Consider the following 23830-nt stretch of genomic DNA (forward strand, 5'->3'; position numbering starts at 1 on the left):
AAATGTCAATAATCTTTCTATTTCCAGAAGAGACATTTAAAATTTGTAAGGATAAAAATAGAAAATATATATTTATGATGAAAAAAATCAAAATTACAATGAAAGTATTTGGCAGGAAATATTTTTTCGTCTACCGCCAATCAAATTTAATTGGTACTTTCAATTTCGAAACAAGATGGTGGCATGTCAAATATAAACATTCGATGTCAAAAAGCTGAAGCGTCATTTCGCGGATAATAATTGATTGTAAATCATTTTAACCTTGCAGAATTAAAGCAAATGTATTTTTGTTCCTATTAGGTACAAAGTTTACCGACTTTATAATGTTTTAGAAATTGATTTTATGCTACACTTCTTTCATACTTAGCGTTTAGACGTCAAAAAAGGCTTTGATAGTAAAAATGTAAAATGTCAGAATATTTACTGTTGAACGTCAAATGACAAGTTTTTCACGTCTAATTATTTGGACTATGGAACACCCAACCCCTCCAGCCCAAACTACTACGCACTACGAACATCAAAATTCTATGGGAAAGTTGCAAAAATAGTAAACAGGAGATGATTTTTCAAGGTGGGTGTGCGAGATATTTCTGGCGAACATTTATATCTTGTGTATTTTTAAGCTAGCGTACCCTTGAAGATAGGAGATCTGATTCACGCCTCCTTATGTTCTACAAGATAGTGAATGGTTTGGTTGCTGTGCCACTCCCCCCCTATGTCAGCCCCTCATCCCGTCTAACTAGAGATATGCATCCCCACTCCTATACCCAGATCCTCACTCCCTGTAATTACTATAAGTACTCTTTTTTCCCAACCAACATAGTACTTTGGAATGCCCTTCCAGTACATCTTGTGCAAGCCCCCACCCTGAATCAGTTTAATCAGGGTGTGACCAAACTTGTACACAATGCTTAACATGATAGACCTGTTTTTAAACTGCTTTTATCTGTAAATCCTTCCTGTTTTTAACACTACCAACTGTATTTATACTGCAATACACACTGTGTATTACTTTTATCCTCCTACCCAATCTACTTTTAACTTCTTGTACAGGTGCGCAGCTGCACATAATACTCGCAGAGAGGAGTGCTGCAGTATAAATAGATAGATAGATAGATAGATAGCTAGCAGGAGATTATATATATTTTCAAATTAGTTCAAATAAGTTTAACATTGCTCATGTGGTTATAGTCTGTGCCTGGATATACCATGATGATCATAAAAATATATACAGGTGCGTAGTAGTTTGGGCTGGAGGGGTTGGGTGTTCCAGACCCCATGTGTCTGTGGTTTGTTTTATATAATTTGCAACGGTCAAACTGTAACGACGGACCAAAAATGCCAAAAACCGAGTGGAAATAGAGTTTTATGAAGTTTGCATTTAACACCAAATTTTGACATTTGTCTGCACTCTACTTGTAATACATAATAAATACAGACGAAAATCTGTAAACAATATGTTAGTTTTAAAACGAAACACGTTAGCTGAAATTTATCCTATGTAAACAACCGCCCAACTGCAGTCAAGTATGTACCGCGTCAAATCACCGACCGGTGAACGGGTCAATTTCATCCCCCGTTCTTTTTTTGTAATTTACCTGTTACACGTTTTGAATTTGTTGAATGTTAGCGAGCAGTGTAAAATCATTTTCCCCCATGGTTCTTTTTGTCTGTTATAATGAAATTTATAGAAATCTTCTAAATTCATGACAGGGCTTTTTTCCCCTATAAATTTACCTCCGGTAAAAGGAGGTAATCCCAATGCAAAAAAGTATTTTTTTCCCCCAAAATTGAATTTAAAATTCCCAAATGATTATATCTTTAAGGGTTTTTGCTGTTTTAAGATAGTTTCGCTAATTTGTATGTATATTTAGGTAAATTATAATACTGTTGAACAATTACTGAAATGCAATTCAGTAATATTTCACACAAAAACACATTTATGTAGATTTTGGTAATTTGCAAATTGTCCCAATTAAGACAGTTTCCAACAGCATTTTCCCAATTCCACCGGTGTCGGTGGCATTCCCAAATTGATGAAAAAAGGGCCTGCATGAATGTATAATTGATCCAAACAACAAAATGTAAAAGAAAAGTCAAAGGATCCATGCATTATATTTGTCACAACGTAAACTTTTTGCATGAAGGCACTTTACTTGCGAACCGCTGCACCCAGGCCTTCAAACTTCACATGCTGATAGTACTTATTGAGTACACGACCCCTACTGACCTTGGGGTCACCAGGTCAAAGGTCAAGGTCACAGGGGCCAACGTTAACTTTTTGCATGAAGGCACTTTACTCGCGAACCGCTGCACCCAGGACCTTCAAACTTCATATGCAGATAGTACTTATTGAGTACACGACCCCTACTGACTTTGGGATCACCAGGTCAAAGGTCAGGGTCACAGGGGCCAATGTTAACTTTTTGCATGAAGGCACTTTACTCGCGAACCACTGCACCCAGGACCTTCAAACTTCACATGCTGATAGTACTTGTTGAGTACACGACCCCAACTGACTTTGGGGTCACCAGGTCAAAGGTCAATTTCACAGGGGCCAACGTTAGCTTTTTGCATGAAGGCACTTTGAACCACTGCACCCAGGACCTTCAAACTTCACATGTTGATAGTACTTATTGAAACCATGACCCCTACTGACTGGGGTCACCAGGTCAAAGGTCAAGGTCACAGGGGCCAATGTTAACTTTTTGCATGAAGGCACTTTACTAGCGAACCACTGCACCCAGGACCTTCAAACTTCACATGCTAATAGTACTTGTTGAGTACACGACCCCTATTGACTTTGGGGTCACCAGGTCAAAGGTCAAGGTCACCAGGTCAAAGGTCAAGGCCTGCGGGGGCATTTGTCACCATTAGTGACAGCTCTTGTTCATTAATAAATGTTGTTTTATTTGCAGGGTTTATGACTGAATTTAACCACATGCAAATGTATAATAAAAATAATTGATTTTTGAAAGGAAAATAAAGTACGTTCGCGCAAAATGGTCTTATTCGAGATTGAAATTCGGTGAGCGCCATGAAATTTCCATAACCGAAATGCAGCCGTATTTTTAAGTAAGTGGTATTTTTGTTGGCTTTATGACAAAATTCATTCGAATATATAACATGAATAATTGAAATACAAAAGAAAAATGAAATATATTCGCACAAAACGTTTTTATACCATATTGAAAATCGGCGAGCCTAAGGGAAATATGAACTCAAATTACCTAAACTTCTCTTATATAAACAACTTTTTTTATCATTTTTTTGGAAGATCTATAACCCTGTGCAATCAGAAAAAAAAAAAATTGAGAGAAGTTTATTGAAAGTTAATTCTGTATACGAGATTTACGGAAATAGTGTTCGCGACATGAGTAGATATCTCCAAGAAATAAATATTTATTTCTGATCATCATCTTGACTACTCGGGTTTATTTTGAAAGATTATTAATACCCGTCACATATTATTCACTCTCAACAATCTCAAACGAGTATACTTGATTACTTCAAGAAGTCATAACTACTCATAGACATTAAGTTAGTGCCAGTGTAGATCTGTATGTAAATTTGAATAGATTTGTTCTCTACGACATTTTCCTTGTACATGTACATGACAATGTGTGCAAAATAAAAAAAATGAACATATATTCTATTGTAGTATTGATTCCTTTTCACAACATGCTGTCGAGCTGTGGTAAGGGGAGTAACTGCAACATATCTTAAAGTCATAATGTATAGCCTGGATTACCTGCCCTTTAGCGCTTTCTAAAAAGAAGATAGATGTAACCTACAAAAAATAGACACAAATTACTGCCATTCTAAAGATTTTGATAAAGTCAAATATCTCTGTTACTATCAAAGCTTTTGACTTGAAATTTAAACTAGTTATTTACTACCAAAGTCTACACCAGCGAAAGCAGTTTCCATAACTCTGTTTGAATGTTGTCAGAATTATGCCCCTTTTTAACTTAGAATTTTTGGTGAAATTTTTTGATAAAGTCAAATATCTGTTACTATCAAAGCTTTTGACTTGAAACTTAAAATAATTATTTACTATCAAGTCTACTCCAGGAGAACGATAACCATTACTCTGATTTGAATTTTGACAGAGTTATGTCCCTTTCTAACTTAGAATTTTTTGGTTAAAGTTTTTGATAATGTCAAATATCTCTGTTACTTTCAAAGCTTTTGACTTGAAACTTAAAATAATTAGTAACTATCAAAGTCTACACCAGGAGAAACAATACTCGTAACTCTGATTTGAATTTTGAGAGTTGTGTCCCGTTTTAACTTAGAATTTTTTGGTTAAAGTTTTTACTGGCAAAGCTCTAATTCAGAGTCAAGCACTGAGAAAAGTTGGGCGCTCTGTCTTCCGGACAGCTCTTGTATTGACTTATTATTAAGGTCGCACTAGAAAATCTCGTTGGAAATGACAGAAATGTCCGAAAATCATGGTCGCGAAAACGGGTGACAAATATGGAAAACTAAAGTTAGAATTAAATTCTTGATAAAATATCTGTGTTTAATTTCTTTTCCATTAACTTAGCTATTCAGTACTTACAATGTCAGCTTATTGAAAGCATTTTTATTTGTTTCTATTATGGAAACTTTGCTATAGATCGTAACGGTCAGCTGCTCATATAATCATATCAAGCACACTTTGTATCCAGTTTGTTATTCAGTAATCTAATTATTGCCAATTGACTGCCTAATCAACTAAAATTATTGTAAATTGGATTAGGATTATCAAAGGAAAATGCCCCCGGGTCCTGAGTGACGCACAGGCAAGTATCATACCGGGTCCTTTGAGCGTCTTTTGAAAATTTCCCGGGTCCAGACCCGGGGTCCCGGGTCAAATGGAACCCCTGCATCCAGTTTTGATTTCTTAACAATAAACAGAATCAGAAAGTCTAAATAGTCTTTTATTGTCAACAAGTAAAATATGAGCATACAGTGACAGTAGATGAAGGCATCTGTATTCTATATTTACAAATCTAGTTTTCAGTTAGGAAGTGGTCTGTATTATACAAGGATGAAGCCCATTAAATATAAAAATGTTATGTACATAAAAGAGAATGACAACAGTGATAAATATTTAAAATTTGGATGACTTCATGGTAAATTACAGATAAATTTGATATTTGAAAATAAAGATGTTCAGTGTTAAAAATGGACAGGTCCATATGTAATCCATACTTAAATAACTTTTATAACAAAATTATATTAAAAAAATATATATGAGCCTCACCATGAGAAAACCAACATAGTGGGTTTGCGATCAGCATGCATCCAGACCAGCCTGCGCATCTGCGCAGTCTGGTCAGGATCCATGCTGTTTGCTGGTAAAGCCCATTGCAATTAGAGAAACCTTTAGCGAACAGCATGGATCCTGACCAGACTGCGCGGATGCACAGGCTGGTCTGGATCCATGCTGGTCGCATAGCCACTATGTTGGTTTTCTCATGGCGTGGCTCATATATAAAAAATTACGTAATTATATACAGAAAAAAAATGTCACCGAGTATATCTCTAGACAGTATTTTTATGTGTGATAAATGTAAGATCTGGAGTTCACATGTGGAAACATTTTGATCTTTAAATTAAAATGTTAACTTAAATGTAAAACAAATAAAGTTTTCCTATCATGTAGCAGTAGACAAGTCAGAAATATATTTCACTGTAATATTGCAATAATTAACAGGAGAACATGTAATAAATACTAGTATATATATATATACAATGATATATAAAATTACAATGATTTTTGCATTGCTGTGCATATTTATAATTATTATATTAATGAATATATATACCTGTACATTGCATTGTCAACACATGGTAAAAGAGTAATAGTTTTACAAAAGCTAACCTCTGTAAGGCCAGATTGTATCAATATTATACATAATAGTTTTATGAAGATCAGTTTTACTGATCTTGTGAAATTTTTTGTCAAGTGACGTTTATTTGAAGGAACCTCAACAATTCCACTGTTAGAGCAGTTGATCCTTGTTCATTTATTTAAAATGCTTTATGAAAATAGAATTGCTTTCAAGGACTTCTTTTTTAGCTCTTTATGTTCTGCTGCTAAGTTCAAGCAGAACATCCTTTTCCTGCTCATTTCTTTCTTTGGAGACTTCAACTTAAGACAGATCCTTGAAAAATGTTGCTGCCAACACAGATTGCATTGTCTGTTATTCAGTCTTTTTCAGTCTACTCTGTGTTCTTGGTTTAGAAGATTGTTTTTTGTTTATGCTGGGCGTTATGCATTCTGTGATTACAAAGTTCATAGGACTTATGATTTGTGGGTCCCTTCATTCTGATTCACCTCACAATGCATTCTATAGGAAATTCGTCGGGTCGTAGGTTGAAGTGGACTTTTCCAGACATGTCGGGTTTGAAACCAACAGGGAGCATAACAGTCAGTTTCTTCAGCAGTAATGTTACGTATATGAGCAACAAGTCAAGTGCTATTGTCTGTCCCAGGCATGGCCTTTTGCCTCGGGAAAATGGAATGAAGGGCATCTTCTGGAAGATGTGAAAGTTAGAGTAGAGAGTTCCATCCGTGTCTAGGAATCTTTCAGGTTTGAGTTTTAACGGATCTGGCCAGTGAGATTCATCATGGTGGATGTGCCACTGACATGCCATCAAGGCTGTTCCTGAAATGATAACACCATTTTATACAGTCTTATATACCTTAACTATTTTGTCAGCTAGGTGCAAAACTTAACCCTTACCTTGCTAAATTTCTATAATGAACTTGTCCGCTTTCAATTTGGACAGTACCATTAACTGTTAAAAGGGGTGCTTACCAAAAAGATACTGACTGAATGGCGAACAGTGCAGATCATGATCAGACTGCATGGATGTGCAGGCTGATCATGATCTACACTGGTCGCAAAGGCAGAATCAATCGTGTCCAGTGTGATAAGGGTTAAGAAGCTGCTGTGCTTTAAATTAAGGTCCCATGTAGGTGCTTTTCACACTTATTTTGAGTAAAATAAAGTGGAAATAAAAATTTAAGTAGTTTAAATATTTGCTTCTCCTACCTTTAGGTATGTTGTACCCTCCAATCAGTAAATCTCTGTTGGTAGTATTTGGGAGTCCTATGGCAATAGGACTGCTCAGACGTAAACATTCTAGTATTGCAGCCCCTAAAACAGATTTATTTAAATATTTTTTAAAACTGCTTTTGAACATCAGTCCGTATTAGGTAGCAGTTTCTCAAACCAAGTATTTTCTTACATTTTTACATCTAGATATTTAAGATCTGAATATATTACTTTTTGAGGCAGTTCATAGAATTAATCACTCGAAACTATTTAATATCAGACTTCCATTAAATACAGTAAGTGGCTATGCATGAAATGGACAAGAGACATTCCATTTTGGTAAACACGTTCCTACATGTATATAGAAACCTTACATAAGAATACATACCTGTATGAAAAACAACACAACAGCACATGAATGTTTTTGCAATGATGAATTTTGAAGTTTGAATTATGAGTTTTTCTGGGACTCGTAACATTAATTTTGGCACATTTTGTAACATCAAAAGATTTGAAGTTAGCAACCTTAACCACACTATCACTAAGGCCCCATTTCCAGTCCAGTGGGGTCTGAACTATGTTACTTACTTGTGTAATTCAGTTTGTGCTTTTGCTGAAGAATGTTCTCCGCATCGCTTCCAAAAACTGAGTCAATTTCTTCCCTCATCTTCTCCTGCACATCTGGGAATACACACAGATACAGTAATATCCACATAGACGAGTCGGTTGTTGTGTCACAGCCTGTAAGGAATAGATATGAAATACATGTAACAGGTTTATTGATAAGTTACCTCCCTTAGACATAAAGACACCATTTTCAGGATAGACAAGTGAGCTTTAAGTTAAGGAAAAGTTGGATAATTTGTTACAATTTATTGTTAGAAAAGTGAAATAAAATTTATTCATTACCCTTTAGGCTGTTACGAATAAGGAAACGGATATTTAGTGAATAAGAAATTTTGAGGTTGCTGGCGTGAAACCCCACTGCTTCCTCATACAAAACTAATACTGGATTTTAGTGACTGCAGGTTCAAGGGTGAATCAAAAAGAAAAAAAATTAAGTTTTCTTCATAGTCAGCTTTTCAATGTGTTGAAACAGCTCATACCTGCAAGATAAAATGTCCACGTTGATAAAAATAAATCTTTTGTTAAGATATTTTGATTTTTATCATTGCTTTCTCTGTTGAGCTCAAAGTCGGTGATAATGCCAAGGACATCTGCTATTTCTCCAGTGTAATTCTCTGCATGGTTCTCAAAACTTTGGTCAAATAGCTTATCCCTTTCCTGCAAGAGAATTTCTAGGCTTAAACTAAAAGCTTCATGCTTTGTTGTTTAGTGATTGTTTAAAAAGTTAAATATAGAATGCCAGTTATGTAGAATCTTGGAGTAGGATTTTTATAGATACCCATTTTAGCATAACCATGGATGATAGTAGGATATTTATATACTAGTAAGACTCTTTTTTTACATATCCCTAAAAAGACTAAAATTGCTGTTTGTTTACAATTAGTTACAATTCAGGTAAGAAAATAAACAGTAACCACTGAAGTCTCAATTTTTGAGTATGTTTGATTCTGTTTTACTTAAATTCCTACATTGCTGATCTTTAAAAATTTACATGGATACACTTCAGTAATTTGGTTTTGATTGGTGATGGAAGTTTCCACAGTATAGGTATTAAGTTCATAGGATTAGCAGGATTTAGACAGGCCATTAGCATGGAATGGTAGTGGATTCTAGACTTCAGCTCTGGACAGTCTAAGCTTTCAGACTCTATACCATACACCATTGAGCTTAGGATTGCAGAGCAGGCTTTGATGATATCTCCCCGTGGATAGTATGTTTGTGATGCTCCTTTACTTGCAAACCTGAAACAATACTGTGTCATTTAGTGTTAAATATTCAGTCATAATTCCAAATTACCTGTTTCACTAGAAGTTTCCACAGGGAGAGAAAGGCCTGCGTCAAAATTTTGCTACCTCATGCTTTCATGTATGTGACTCATAGTTGAATATTATCACATAATTATTTTCAGTGGATGATTGTTGTATTGTTTACATTGTAATAGTATTATGAGAAGTGAAACAATTTACATATTTTCACAAGTGCATAGCTCCAAGGTGAGATATATTCCATATTCACTCAAAACATACAAAATTTATGTTCTTTTAATATTATGATATCATGCTCATTTACATTGAAATATGCATTTTGTAACAAACATGAATCTTGGCACAGGAAAGTGACTACAATTTTCAAATGGACTCACATGAAAAATCAGAAATAGGAGTAGATTCAGGCAAAACAGTGTGTGATATGGATTATAGCTCACTTATGAACATAGTATTTCATCATTTAGCTTAAAGACTGACAGTTTTTAATTTGATGGATATGTATATTGCATAATTGTCTTACATGTCTGTGAGCTGATGATACGCATTTGTTGCTTTTTCTTCAACAGAAGTTGTTGATAATCGTGCAAGTCCTCTGTGAAACATTTTTGTCATTACTTTCCATCTGGAACCATAGGAACATGATCCAATCCCATCTGCACCTTGATTGACTTCATGAAATGTTGGAAGGTCTGGACGATCATGGCAGTCTGGACTTTCAAACATCTGCACATAAAGAATGCGTTATTTTAAGTGTTAGATCTCTGACTGTAAGGTATCTAAAAGAAGAAAAGGAACCTTTATGTTAGATCTTGCTTTAAAACAACTTTCAAACATCTGCTTTGGAGAAAAGGTAACTTTAAGTAAGAGCCTCCTGGTGGCCGAGTGATTTTAAGGTCATGTACTTTGAATCAATGGGTTTAAAACCTCATTTTAGATGTAGACTTCTGTCTTGTGAGGAATTCATCCGGGTACGTGGTTCTACCTGGATAAGCTTGAAAATGGTAATATTGATGTTTAATTGTCTTGGTTTGTTGTTAAACCCAACAAATAGAAATTTAATTCTGTGTGAAGGGACATTAATGTGTAACATTCTGATTTAGCTAGTGACTTGTAGTTGTCTCCCTTTGATAACAAAAAGTAATGTTTTGGCGTCTTCTCAGGCTGTAGAAGAAACCATGCATGCAGCTGGCTTACGGGACATTGTTGATTCTATTCTGGTATCCTTCTATGCCTTAAATAATGTCCAGAGGGATGTAATGGGGTCTCCCTCCACCATAAAAAGCTAGAAAATCGCTATATTACCTAAAATTGTGTCAGTATAACCAAAAAGGAAAAAAAAAGTCATATACCTGATTAACAAGGTTAATGTCTTGCAAAAATACAGCCCGTCCCATAGGACCCATCCTGAGGCTGAATATCTTCCCATACTGTTTCCCAAGTTTCTCCAGAGAAAGGTGAGGTACTTTGGGGTTCAGACAATAGACTCCGCCTATGACTGGCAGTGAGAGGGGTCCTTTGGGCATCCCTCTGATATAAATGAGGTACAGATCGTGTAAAATCGGGTACAAGAAGACAAGAAGACAGACGCAGCCAAGCAACTGTAAAACAGAAAAGAATAGCTTTAGTTCATGATAACAGTTTTAGATTTTACAGTTCATTCATACAGAATGAAATTAAAGGGACAGTATTTATTAAATATTAAACATTATTTAAGTGAATATTCTCTATGTTAGTACAGCTAAAATCTCAGATTACAGACTAACACATTCAGAGAGCTATTAATTAAACATTTTTATGCCCCCGAAGGGAGGCATATAGTTTTTGAACCGTCTGTCAGTCTGTCGGTCTGTCCGCAATTTTCGTGTCCGGTCCATATCTTTGTCGTCGATGGATGGATTTTCAAATAACTTTGTGTGAATGTGTACCACAGTAAGACGACATGTCATGCGCAAGACCCAGGTCCGTAGCTCAAAGGTCAAGGTCACACTTAGACGTTAAAGGATAGTGCATTGATGGGCGTGTCTGGTCCATATCTTTGTCATCCATGGATGGATTTTCAAATAACTTGGCATGAATGTGTACCACAGTAAGACGACGTGTCATGCGCAAGACCCAGGTCCGTAGCTCAAAGGTCAAGGTCACACTTAGACGTTAAAGGATAGTGCATTGATGGGTATGTCTGGTCCATATCTTTGTCATCCATGGATGGATTTTCAAATAACTTGGCATGAATGTGTACCACAGTAAGACGACGTGTCGCACGCAAAAGCCAGGTCCGTAGCTCAAAGGTCAAGGTCACACTTAGACGTTAAAGGTCATTTTTCATGATAGTGCATTGATGGGTATGTCCGGTCCATATCTTTGTCATTCATGCATGGATTTTATAATAACTACACACGAATGTGTGGCACAGCAGGACGACGTGTCGCGCACAAGACCCAGCTCCATAGGTCAAAGGTACTAAACTCTAACATTGGCCATAACTATTCATTCAAAGTGCCATCGGGGGCATGTGTCATCCTATGGAGACAGCTCTTGTTCACTACACAAATTACAGTTCTTGTTACAATTTTAAAGATTTTTCTTAAAGCTTCTATAACAAAAGTGTCTCATAATTTATAGCTGTTCAGTGTTTGACATTAATTTGTTGAATTTGTTTTTTGCCAAATTTGTGTTTAAGAGTGAGCTACATTGTATTGTTACCACAGGCTGTCAGGTGTCCATTTATTCATTTTTTTCTGAAATGGCATTCTTTTCTTAAACTAACTTTTATGGAAGTTGATGAAATTTGGCATGAATGTGTCTGTTGAGTTCTCCTATAAAGTTGTTCAAATTGTTTTGTTTGGCTGCACAAATTATATAAAAACTCTTCCAATGACATGGCATGAACTTAAATTGAAATCATTTCACAAGAATGACCCTTGGGTGATCCTATACAGCTACGTACAGAAAACTTAAAACAAGTCTTGTATCAAGGGCCATAAGGCTCTTTTGTTATAGTTAGACATACATGTAATAAAGGTTAGTGACCTCAACAGTAAATGTAATTGAACATCAACCAAAGAGGAACAAATACTCTTTATTTTAAACTTTCTGTAGGTATTTAGATTTCAAGGCCATAATACTTCCAAATTAGGAATCAAGGTTTTTTTAGGTTCATTCTTAACTATTTATAGGGTTTCTGTTCAGGTGATTACTGGTAGCATAGTTTACAATTATTGTATGGTTCATTGCTTTAAACTGTAGGTCACAGGTATTTTTGCTGTACTTTCGGTAGCTTAAAGATTAACTGTCTTGGTAAATACCAAGTTTTGCTGCAAGCATAAATTATTTTACATTGTAATTTCCCTGTTCTTTGAAAAAGTAGTCTGTAAGCATGTCAGAGCAGGTCGGTTTCAGATGGAAGTCTGCTTTCAGATCATTTGGAGAAACAAATTTTATGGGGCTGATTAATTACATTGGATACTGTTCTCTGGTTTCCCCGCTGTCACTGTAATGAAAGTGTTACTTCTATGCCACTATTTTCTTTTTCTTCTACAGTGTTTCATGTAAGGATAATTTTATGTAGGGATAATTTATGGAACAAACAGTTCCGCAGCAAGTAAAATTAGTGGCATATACTAGGTTATATATTCTAAATAGTCATAGTTAAACTTTAAACATTTCGTAAGCTAATAAGAGTTCATTTACTGTAACAGTTAAAGTACAACTAATAAGTATTTGAAGGTCACTGAAATATATCGGTTAGGACTAGTAGCTCCAACAATCATAAACTTTCTCAAGAAATATAGCAATAATTTTCTGATATCTTAAAATTTTTTCTTTTTTTTTTCTTTGTTGTCATACTATCTGGAGGTCAATGCTTTTGAAAAGGTAAATAATAATAATGATTTTACGTAAGAAATCGACCCCAATTTTTCAGAAATTCAAGCATTTATTACTTTGATATTCAACCTTATAGAAAAAAATGTTATATTTAAATCAGATATGAAAGTGATGGTCTGATAAATCATCACTGAATTATCTGAGGTAAAGGCATTTTTGTCATTTTTGTACAAATACATAGAAAATCAGACTTTTTATCTTCATACCTTGTTTTCAAAGAGCCTTTCATCACAAAAAATTTACACTCAGTCATATGCTGAGAACTTAAAAATTTTGAATGAAAAGTACATTTTTATTACAGAAGACTCCTTTTAAAAAAATTTTGAAAATGAAAGTCCAATTTTATTAGTGTTTCTGTAGTGAAATATGTCCACACACCGTATGGCAGAAAGTTTTTTGTAACTGAAACTGCAGCTAACAAAATTTTCATGCTTTATGTAAAATTTATTTTATTAGATTTGAAATCAACATGCTAAAAATGTTGTCAGTTATACTTTAAATATTAAATATTTAGGGCAGTTTTCTTACCTAAAATTTATACTTTAAATATTAAAAATTTAGGGCAGTTTCCTTACCTAAATTTTACTACCCCATTCAGCGGAGATCCACAGTTAGGAGATTAACAAAGGAGAACTTAATTCATTAAAATTATATCAAATTTTTATTATCAGTAATGATTAATATTAATGACTTTAATTTAGATCCTAAAGACCTTTCTAATAATATGCATGCGTACATGCTTAACTATCTGTACTTAGAAAAGAACTTTAAGCAGGTGTCATTTATATTTTAAAGATGATTAAAAATTTAGAAATGTTTAATAGCAAAAAATTTTTTTTTCAAAAAGTGTAACATAATTACAAACTAAAATAATATTGCATAAACAATTTACATGATTCACACACATTTTTTTTTTCATTATTATAATATCGAAGTGAAAGAAAAATATATCAGTATATTGTCAAAACTTCGCAACTCACCCAAAACATCATGTAAAAATATGTTTTCCACTTTATACCTTCAAAAGTTTGTACCAAATATAAAGATTTCTTTCTGGACTGTCAAATTTATACTACGGAAAATCTCGATAAAAAAAATAATGTTCAGTTTTTAGCTCACCTCAGCAATGCATAGGCATTGTTTTATAGACCTAGTTTTAACCTATGAGCAAAGGCACAAACCTTTTTAAAGTAGGTAAGGGCTTCCCATCAAAACAGTTAGATGGTAATCATGTTTTGTATTGTAAATCAAGTTCAATATACCTTCAATAAAAGACATTAAATATTAATAGTGACCCCAGCTTGCCAAATTTTAATCTTCTGTTATTGTAATTGGATAATTTTGAAATTGGGTTAAATGGGTGTTAAAATAAGTTTTTAGCTTGACTATGCGAAGAATATGGCGAGCTCATAATACTACCCACCCTGGCGTTGGCGTTGATTAAAGTTTTTTTATGAAATGGTAATATATCTTGTATACCATCAAAGATATTTACTTCAAACTTGGAACATTTGTTAACTCTGTCAAGTATTTTGGCTATATTATGGCCCTTTTTGGAAACTGGTTCAGATTTAGTACAAGTCCATGTTTTGTAACAACTATTTGACTTGTGGCTTTGAAACTTTGAACACTTGTTTATTATATTAGTCTCTACCTGCAGGCAAGAGTACATAGGTCTGTCAAGTATTCTGGCTGAATTATGGTCCCTTTTGGACTTGAAAATTGGTTCAATTTTCGAAGTACATGTTTTGTCAAAACTATTTGATATATGGATTTGAAACTTCGAACACTTGCTTATTATCATGATTTCCATCTTTAGGCAAGAGTACAAATCTCTGTCAACTATTTTGGCTGATTTATGGCCCTTTTGGGACTTGGAAATCAGTTAAATTTTTCATACCAGTCCATATTTTGCCAAACCTGTTTGGCTTTGAAACTTGAACCACTTGTATAGAATCATAGTTTATATATGTTACTAAGGCAAGACTACATAACTAGGACAAGGACTGTAGCTCAGTTATGGCCCCTTTTTGACATAGAAATTAGTTAAGTTTTGCATACCATTCCATATTTTGTCTGAACTGTTTAATTTATGGCTTTGAAACTTTGAACACTTGCTTACCATCATGGTCACACATTGCCATATAGTGCAAGACTTATCCAAATCCACAAATTCATGTACATTTTTTGTCTTATCTATTTTTATTCTTTTGTCTGAAAATCTCTGGTAATATTTTGACCCCATACTTCCATCAATTCTTCGAATAGTTGAGTGCGCTGTCAACAGACAGCTCTTGTCGAAATTTATTTTGAGGATTGAATCACTTGATCACAAAGAAAATAGTACTTGTCTAAAGTTCTCTCTAGCCAGGCAAGTGGTCATTTGATTTGCAAAAGGCACTCAGTCAGACAGATATTAATTTATTTCGAGCACTGAAGCTTAAATACACCATAACAATGTAAGAAGTAAGTATTTTGATAAAAATTTGATACTAACTGACATGCAGTGCAAAGGTTGCATAACTCTGTTTTGATGTTTTAGCGCACCGGAGCACGAAGTGCTCAAGGTGAGGTAATATGACCGGTCATTGTCTGTCGTCTGCCAGTCGTCCGCCATGTGTCGTCCATCAACATTTGCCTTGTTAACACTTTAGAGGCCACAGTTGTGACCCAATCTTTATGAAACTTGGTCAGAATGTTTGCCTTGATGATCTCAAGGTCAAGTCTGAAACTTGGTCTGAATGTCTCTAGGTCAAGTTCGAATCTGGGTCATGTGGGGTCAAAAACTAGGTCACTCGGTCAACTTGTTAACACTCTGGAGGCCAGTTGTAACCCAATCTTTAATAAACTTAGTCAGAATGTCTGTTTAGATGATCTCTAGGTCAAGTTTGAAACTGGGTCATGTGGAGTCAAAAAGTAGGTCAGTAGGCCAGATCAAAGGAAAATCTTGTTAACACTCAAGAGTCCATGGTTTAAGTTTGAAACTCATGAGAATTGGTCAGCATGTTTGTCTTGATGACCTCTAGGTCAAGTTCGAATCTGGGTCATGTGGGATCAAAAACTAGGTCACCCGGTCAAATCAAAGGACAAACTTGTTAACATTCTAGAGGCAACAGTTGTGATCCAATCTTTATGAAACTTGGTCAGACTGTTAGTCTTGATGATCTCTAGATAAATTTGAAACTGGGTCGTACAGGGTCAAAAACTTGGTCAGTATGCCAGATCAACTCTGGTGAGCAATATAGGGCCATCATGGCCCTCTTGTTTACAAAGTTATTCCCAATTTAACGCCTTAGGTGAACAACATTCTACCTAGATCTAAACATCTTGTCGATGTCTTGAATCTGGAACAGGAGATATCACACCTTTCATTTGTCTTAAATCTGGTTTAGAACTAATGTATGTACTGTTAAATATAAATTATAAAGAGAAAATTGTCTTCTAAGTTCAGTTGGGTTAATGCCAAAAAAATTGGTCAGTAAATGCATACAGAGTTTTTGTAAGAAGCTTTAAATGATATTTAAGAGTCCTAATCACTAAATCAGTATAAAAGACATTCTTTTCTGTCTGAAATTTTCTGTGTGTTAGGTTGTTGTGGACAGATTTAAGGTTGATGATATTTAGGATTAAGCCAGTAAAATATATAGCTGATGATGTATCCAGTAGGATTGCAGATTTGCAAAGGGAAATGAAATATTTTACTCTGTTTGATAGATCCCTTTAGATATTGAAAATTACTGTAAGGTAGAAAATTGATGATATTGAAGAATCCAGGGCTCACGCTGTCAATCGCCATTATCGCCATTTGCGATTATTTTATTTAAATGGCGAATATTTTTTTCATTTTGGTGACAGGAACTGGCAATTATTTTACTTAATAGCTGCATAAATAATTATGCCAACTGAAACAGTAACCTGTGGTCAGCTGGTGTAGAAAATCAATAAATTTTCAGCAGACTGTTTATAACCTCTTGTATTCCAAACACCCATCAGCTATGCCAATAACATTGCCTAAGGTGGTAGGATGCAGGCGACAATTAAATCGATTATAACTGGAATTTAATCTTACTAATCTAGCATTTAAATCACATTGAACTGGCAGGCTACTTTTTGAGGACATTTTCAAACGCCAACGCAAATTTTCATCAACTCTATATTTGGCAGACGACAAACCAATTTGTACTGGCAATTTCCTGATGAAAACCTAAATTGCCATCTATTTTAATTACCGATAATTTAATTATCTGTAAAAAACGTATTATAAACTGACCTAATTGTTGACGATTTAAAAATATCTTTAATCAGAATCTAGGTTATATCTCTTTTTATTCTAAAATGCAATTGTTCGAAGTGAGAAAATCTCGTAAACTTTTAAACCAGAATTTGAAAAAAACGCGAATGTGTTAAGATGTTACAGGCCAGATATTTTTAATATTTTTTTTTTAACCAAGATAATTCTGACATCATATACATGTATGTCTGTTTTGCACATTAAACCCAGAAATGATCGGGAAAGCCAGTCTTGTTTCTATTTTTAGTAACATGGCCGATACCGGCAAGCTCAAAAATCAACAAATTTGCTTGCATACTAGCTGTCATCAGCATAAGTAAAAACATTCTAAAACACAGAAAAAGTAAGTAATTTTATAGAATAAAGCATCAAAACGCTGTAATTCAGTAGTTTGCATAGATGCCAGATATCACGTATCTTTGTGGCCCGATTGTTTTGTAATTTTTGGGCAATTTAAGTGCAGTTGTGGTCAAAATAATCATGAAAACACTTTTGATATATATATAAAGAAAAAATATAAACATGATTGATACTCAAGACTTGGTAAACTTTCCCTTGTGTGCAACTGTACCCATATTGTGTGTGCATGAATGGGGCTTGAGCCATTGCCCAGTCAACAATGTCAGCCAATATCAACCATTTCAGCTGCCTTACACAAACTAAATACGTGTCCAGTAAATGCCTTCAGAATCCATTACAATGTAGCATTTTAAGGCCTTATCTTCGAAAACATTTATAGTGGGGCCCCACCCCCAATATTAGGAGGTAATTTCCCTGAATCCCCAATTCCCACACCCCCTGTTGGGGCTACTACTTTTCATATTAATTTTGTTCTTTTTATTTTATAAACATTGCACGCAAAGGTCCACAAAGTCATCAGTTTTGGCTATTATTTTTAGCTCACCTGTCACAAAGTGACAAGGTGAGCTTTTGTGATCGCGCGGTGTCCGTCGTCCGTCCGTGCGTGCGTCCGTGCGTCCGTCCGTAAACTTTTGCTCGTGACCACTCTAGAGGTCACATTTTTCATGGGATCTTTATGAAAGTTGGTCAGAATGTTCATCTTGATGATATCTAGGTCAAGTTCGAAACTGGGTCACGTGCCGTCAAAAACTAGGTCAGTAGGTCTAAAAATAGAAAAACCTTGTGACCTCTCTAGAGGCCATAATTTTCAATGGATCTTCATGAAAATTGGTCAGAATGTTCATCTTGATGATATCTAGGTCAAGTTCGAAACTGGGTCACGTGCGGTCAAAAACTAGGTCAGTAGGTCTAAAAATAGAAAAACCTTGTGACCTCTCTAGAGGCCATATATTTCACAAGATCTTCATGAAAGTTGGTCAGAACGTTCACCTTGATGATATCTAGGTCAAGTTCGAAACTGGGTCACGTGCCTTCAAAAACTAGGTCAGTAGGTCAAATAATAGAAAAACCTTGTGACCTCTCTAAAGGCCATATTTTTCATGGGATCTGTATGAAAGTTGGTCTGAATGTTCATCTTGATGATTTCTAGGTCAAGTTCGAAACTGGGTCACGTGCCGTCAAAAACTAGGTCAGTAGGTCTAAAAATAGAAAAACCTTGTGACCTTTCTAGAGGATATATATATTACAAGATCTTCATGAAAATTGGTCAGAACGTTCACCTTGATGATATCTAGGTCAAGTTCGAAACTGGGTCACGTGCCATCAAAAACTAGGTCAGTAGGTCTAAAAATAGAAAAACCTTGTGACCTTTCTAGAGGCCATATATTTCACAAGATCTTCATGAAAATTGGTCAGAACGTTCACCTTGATGATATCTAGGTCAAGTTCGAAACTGGGTCACATGCCATCAAAAACTAGGTCAGTAGGTCAAATAATAGAAAAACCTTGTGACCTCTCTAAAGGCCATAATTTTCATGGGATCTGTGTGAAAGTTGGTCTGAATGGTCATCCTGATGATATCTAGGTCAAGTTCGAAACTGGGTCACGTGCGGTCAAAAACTAGGTCAGTAGGCCTAAAAATAGAAAAACCTTGTGACCTCTCTAGAGGCCATATATTTCATGAAATCTTCATGAAAATTTGTCATTATGTTCACCTTGATGATATCTAAGTCAAGTTCGAAAGTGGGTCACATGCCATCAAAAACTAGGTCAGTAGGTCAAATAATAGAGAAACCTTGTGACCTAACTAGAGGCCATATTTTCCATGGGATCTGTATGAAAGCTGGTCTGAATGTTCATCTTGATGATATCTAGGTCAAATTTGAAAGTGGGTCACGTGCCGTCAAAAACTAGGTCAGTAGGTCTAAAAATAGAAAAATCTTGTGACCTCTCTAAAGGCCATATTTTTCAATGGATCTTCATGAAAGTTGGTCTGAATGTTCATCTTGATGATATCTAGGTCAGGTTCGAAACAGGGTCATGTGCGGTCAAAAACTAGGTCAGTAGGTCTAAAAATAGAAAAACGTTGTGACCTCTCTAGAGGCCATACTTGTGAATGGATATTCATAAAAATTGGTCAGAATGTTCACCTTGATGATATCTAAGTCAAGTTCGAAAGTGGGTCACGTGCCTTCAAAAAGTAGGTCAGTAGGTCAAATTATGAAAAAACGTTGTGACCTCCCTAAAGGCCATATTTTTCATGGGATCTGTATGAAAGTTGGTCTGAATGTTTATCTTGATGATATCTAGGTCAAGTTTGAAACTGGGTCAACTGCGATCAAAAACTAGGTCAGTAGGTCTTGAAATAGAAAAACCTTGTGACCTCTCTAGAGGCCATACCCTTGAATGGATCTTCATGAAAATTGGTCAGAATGTTCACCTTGATGATATCTAGGTCAAGTTTGAAACTGGGTCACGTGCCTTAAAAAACTAGGTCAGTAGGTCAAATAATAGAAAAACCTTGTGACCTCTCTAGAGACCATATTTTTCAATGGATCTTCATGAAAATTGGTCAGAATTTTTATCTTTATAATATCTAGGTCAAGTTCAAAACTGGGTCACATGAGCTCAAAAACTAGGTCACTATGTCAAATAATAGAAAAAACGACGTCATACTCAAAACTGGATCATGTGGGAAGAGGTGAGCGATTCAGGACCATCATGGTCCTCTTGTTTTATAGGTTCAAAAGTTGGCTATTATTTTTTGTAGGCCACTGAGTGTGAGCCCTGAGAATCAGTCTGTAAATGTCAAATTGGTGAAATAAAATAATCAGTCTGTAAAGTATTAGATTGGTGAAATTAAAGAATTAGTCTATAAAGTATCAGATTAGTGAAATTAAAGAATCAGTCTGTAAAGTAGAAGATTAGAGGTTTTCAAGAATCAGTGTGCTAGTTAGAGGGCTGGAAAAGTCTATTCCTGAATCAGTCTATAAGTAGAATAACGGCAACATTGAGGAATCAGTCTTTAAGGCGAAAGGTTGGTGATGTTGAATGATCAGTTTTTAAGTTTGGTGAAATAGAATAATCAGTCTGTAAGGTAGAAGATTGGTGGATATAGGTGATATTAAAGAATCAGTCTGGAAGGCAGAAATTAGGTGAAGTTGAACAATCAATTTATAAAGTAGATTAGCTTAGACTGGTGAAATTGAATACTGTATAAGTCTTTATATCTGTGTGGCCAAATTTTTCGACGGCTTTGATTTGGCAGTGTAAAGATTTGGCGCTTTAGCTCTCAACCGCCAAAATAAAACCTGCTCTCAAAAAAATCGCCAAGTTAAACCACCTACTGTTTTTTGTCCGGCAATTAAAATGACCAATTATTGGTATGACCTGTCAAAAATGAATCAATAATAAGCACCTGAAAGAGAAGTAACGAGTGATTGAGATTTAAATCCGTTAAATCCCTCGGAGTATTGTAGTAAATACATGTATTTGATTAAACTGTAAGATGTCCTGCACACAGCATTTATAAGTTAGACACTTCACAAATCAAAATGAAGTGGAAATAAAATGAAAATGTCATATTACACAGTTTTTATCATCTATTAAAATAAACTCATTCATAAGTATATTAAATGCATTAGTTAGATATTGTCAGTATTGTGCGTCTCAACCAGTAAACGAATAGGTAACAACATGTAGTATTCGCCAACAGAGTAGTCATTGCCAGCTGAACCCACAGTAGTTATCTCCCTTACGTTGAATTATCGGCATATGTCATTAACCCTTAGCCTGCTGCAGGCGAATTTAACAGCCTTTGCAAACAGCTTGGAACCAGATCAGACGCTGATTAAATCGGCGTCTGATCAGGTTCCAAGCTGTTTGCTACTCTGACAATATTTCTTCCAATTTTGGAGCAAATTGAATGAACTTTACAATTTTAGCAGACGACATTTCCAGCAGGCGACAATTTATCTAGCATGCTAAGGGCTAAAGAGCGGTGCTTATATTTGGCGATGTTCAGAATTTGCTCATTCGTTGTTGACCGCCAATATAGCCAAAATTAAACCACTGCTAATAAATCTACGTATACAGTAATCGGTTTGTAAGACAGAAGATTGGTGAAATTGAATAATCAGTTTGTAAGTACTAGAGGATTAGTGAAAATGAATAAGCAGGTTGTAAGGTAAAGCATTGTTGCATTTGAATAATCAGTTTGTAAGGCATACAATTGGTGAAATTGTATCAGTTTGTAAGCTGAGAGGATTGGTGAAAATGAGTAAGCAGTTTTTGAGGCAAAAGATTGGTGAAATTGAATAATTAGTTTGTAAGACAGAAGACTGGTGAAATTGAATACATGTAATTAGTCTGTAAGGCAGAATAGGTATTTTAAAGAGTCAATCTGTAAGGTAGGACATTGGAGAGATTAAATAATCAGACTGGAAGGTATAATATCAGTAAATTGAATAATGAATTTTTAAGGTGAGATAGCATGGTGAAATTGAGTAATAATTTTGTAAGGTAGAAGATTGTTAGTCTGTAAAGTAGAAGATTGGAAACGGATCAGGATGTAGAATATAGGAGATATCTGTTAGGCAGAAGATTTGTGATCTAATTTGGTGATAAGCACTCTTGAGGTGACTTTTCTTATTTCTGTTTAACTGCATTTGGAGAGTGGCCAAAAAAAACAACAGAAAAAAAACTTTAAAGCAATCTTTCCCTATGGACGGCTTAACAGATTTTCATCAAGCTTTGTCTAAAGCACCCTTTGATGGCAAGAAGTTTGGAGAAATACAAGAAATTATCAGTGTGAACGAATAGATTAAAATATTTAAGAACTGATATGTATGATGTCAGTATGGTAGAACATTGGAGGTAATAGAAACTTGTAAGTAGGACTGCAGTTTGGAGGAATTTAAGAACTGGTTAATAAGAGTGAAGATTAGAGAAATTTAAGGACTGGTTAGAAGCCTTGAAGAATGGAGAAATTGAGAGAAAAACTGGTTAGTAGGAATTAAGATTGGAGGTATTTAAGAACAGGTTAGAAGGATTTTGAGAACCGGTTAGTAAGATTGAGGATTGAAGAAATTTAAGAAATGGTTAGAAAGGGTTGAGGATTGGAAACCAGTGTCAACATACTCCAGTGTCATTTGTCAGTTTCAAAAGTGAGCCCAGAATTAACCAATCAGATGCTCTGTTTGAACTAAGCTTTATAACCCCAGGTCCTAGCAAGTAGGATAGAGTATTAGAGAAATATTTGAACTGGTTAGTAAGATAGAAGGTTGGTGATATTCAGCTACTTTCCAGAGGTGATTATCTAGAACCCAGGGATTTTTTTACCGTTTAGAAACTGGGGCCTGGGGCCCATTCAGTTGGGAATAATGGCGCATAAAACCTGAAAATTGGGAAATACAAAAAATAAGTTTTACCATCATACAACCTTTATTACAGCATTGTTACTGTTTGATGTCATATTACAAGTCTTTTATATTATATTTTTTGTCTTTTGAAAGTGTCTACTAAATTTTCTGGTATTTCTTCAGTGAGAAACTCGCAGACACTCAACGGTCAGTAAAATTTTGGGAAATTTAAACCTAAGAATTGGGAAAATAAGCAGATTTTTGCAGTTGGGATGGGGCCCATATTCGGCCCCAATATCAGCCTTAAAAAATCCCTGTGAACCAGTCTTTGAGATAAAGGCCTGTTTATATAGCTACAACCCATAGTAAAAAAAAAAAAGAAGCTGTAGATGACAGTATACATTCAACAGTATTTATGTCAAAAGATGGTGCAGTCAGTAAACCTTACAGTTCTTGGATTCCTGACCAGTACCTGACAACATCATGACATGAGTCAGTAATGAATGATTAAATTATCGTAAAAGCAGAAATTTTCATGAGGGTTTAATTTTCGCTATATTCTCAAGGTCCCTCACTTCGCAAACATTAACCTTTGCATGAATATTAACCATTTGTATAAAACAAATCATGCAGTTTCTTCTTTACACAAACCCGACCCAACATATCAAATGGAAATGGCCATATTTACAGAAATTGGCTTTTGTTTAGTGTTTGTTATTACAGTTATTGTGGGATAGTATAATTTTAAGACGAACAGAACAAATGGTATGATAACATTTGTGTTTTTAGTGTGTTTAATTTAACAAACATTGACATTTCTGCCCCTGGATAAAAGTTACATGTTAAGCCAGGTTTGTTACAAATATAGAATCGTCAAGCTTTACCGCTTATAATAAGAGATGTTAAAGCATCCATACAATTAATAGCGATCGATCTTTATGAGACAGTCTTAAGGTAATGCTTTACAATGTGTAACTTTTATGTATA

The 23830-nt window shown here is 35.1% G+C and overlaps 2 protein-coding genes across 4 annotated transcripts in view; one reads left to right on the forward strand and one right to left on the reverse strand.

Moving 5' to 3' along the window:
* Positions 1-23830, forward strand: part of LOC123532112 (SWI/SNF-related matrix-associated actin-dependent regulator of chromatin subfamily D member 1-like) — a 117917-nt gene that overhangs the window by 6923 nt on the left and 87164 nt on the right. The gene's annotated exons all lie outside the window — the stretch shown is intronic.
* Positions 4908-13944, reverse strand: LOC123532114 (steroid 17-alpha-hydroxylase/17,20 lyase-like). The gene is made up of 8 exons (XM_053518711.1): positions 13813-13944; positions 10297-10545; positions 9468-9670; positions 8671-8920; positions 8159-8336; positions 7641-7793; positions 7050-7154; positions 4908-6659 (listed from the first exon to the last, which is right to left on the reverse strand). The coding sequence occupies exons 1-8, from the start codon at positions 13822-13824 to the stop codon at positions 6325-6327; spliced, it is 1485 nt and encodes a 494-aa protein (XP_053374686.1). The 5' UTR covers positions 13825-13944; the 3' UTR covers positions 4908-6324.

This window comes from Mercenaria mercenaria, chromosome 11, assembly GCF_021730395.1.
Source record: "Mercenaria mercenaria strain notata chromosome 11, MADL_Memer_1, whole genome shotgun sequence".
NCBI lineage: Eukaryota > Metazoa > Mollusca > Bivalvia > Venerida > Veneridae > Mercenaria > Mercenaria mercenaria.

Excerpts from the sequence above, each read along its gene's own strand:
- LOC123532114 (XM_053518711.1), bottom strand. Across the intron at positions 9,671-10,296 it reads ACATTAACCTTGTTAATCAG|ATGTTTGAAAGTCCAGACTG; the intron begins GTATATGACTTT and ends CTTTATGTGCAG. Across the intron at positions 8,921-9,467 it reads TATCATCAGCTCACAGACAT|GTTTGCAAGTAAAGGAGCAT; the intron begins GTAAGACAATTA and ends GTATTGTTTCAG.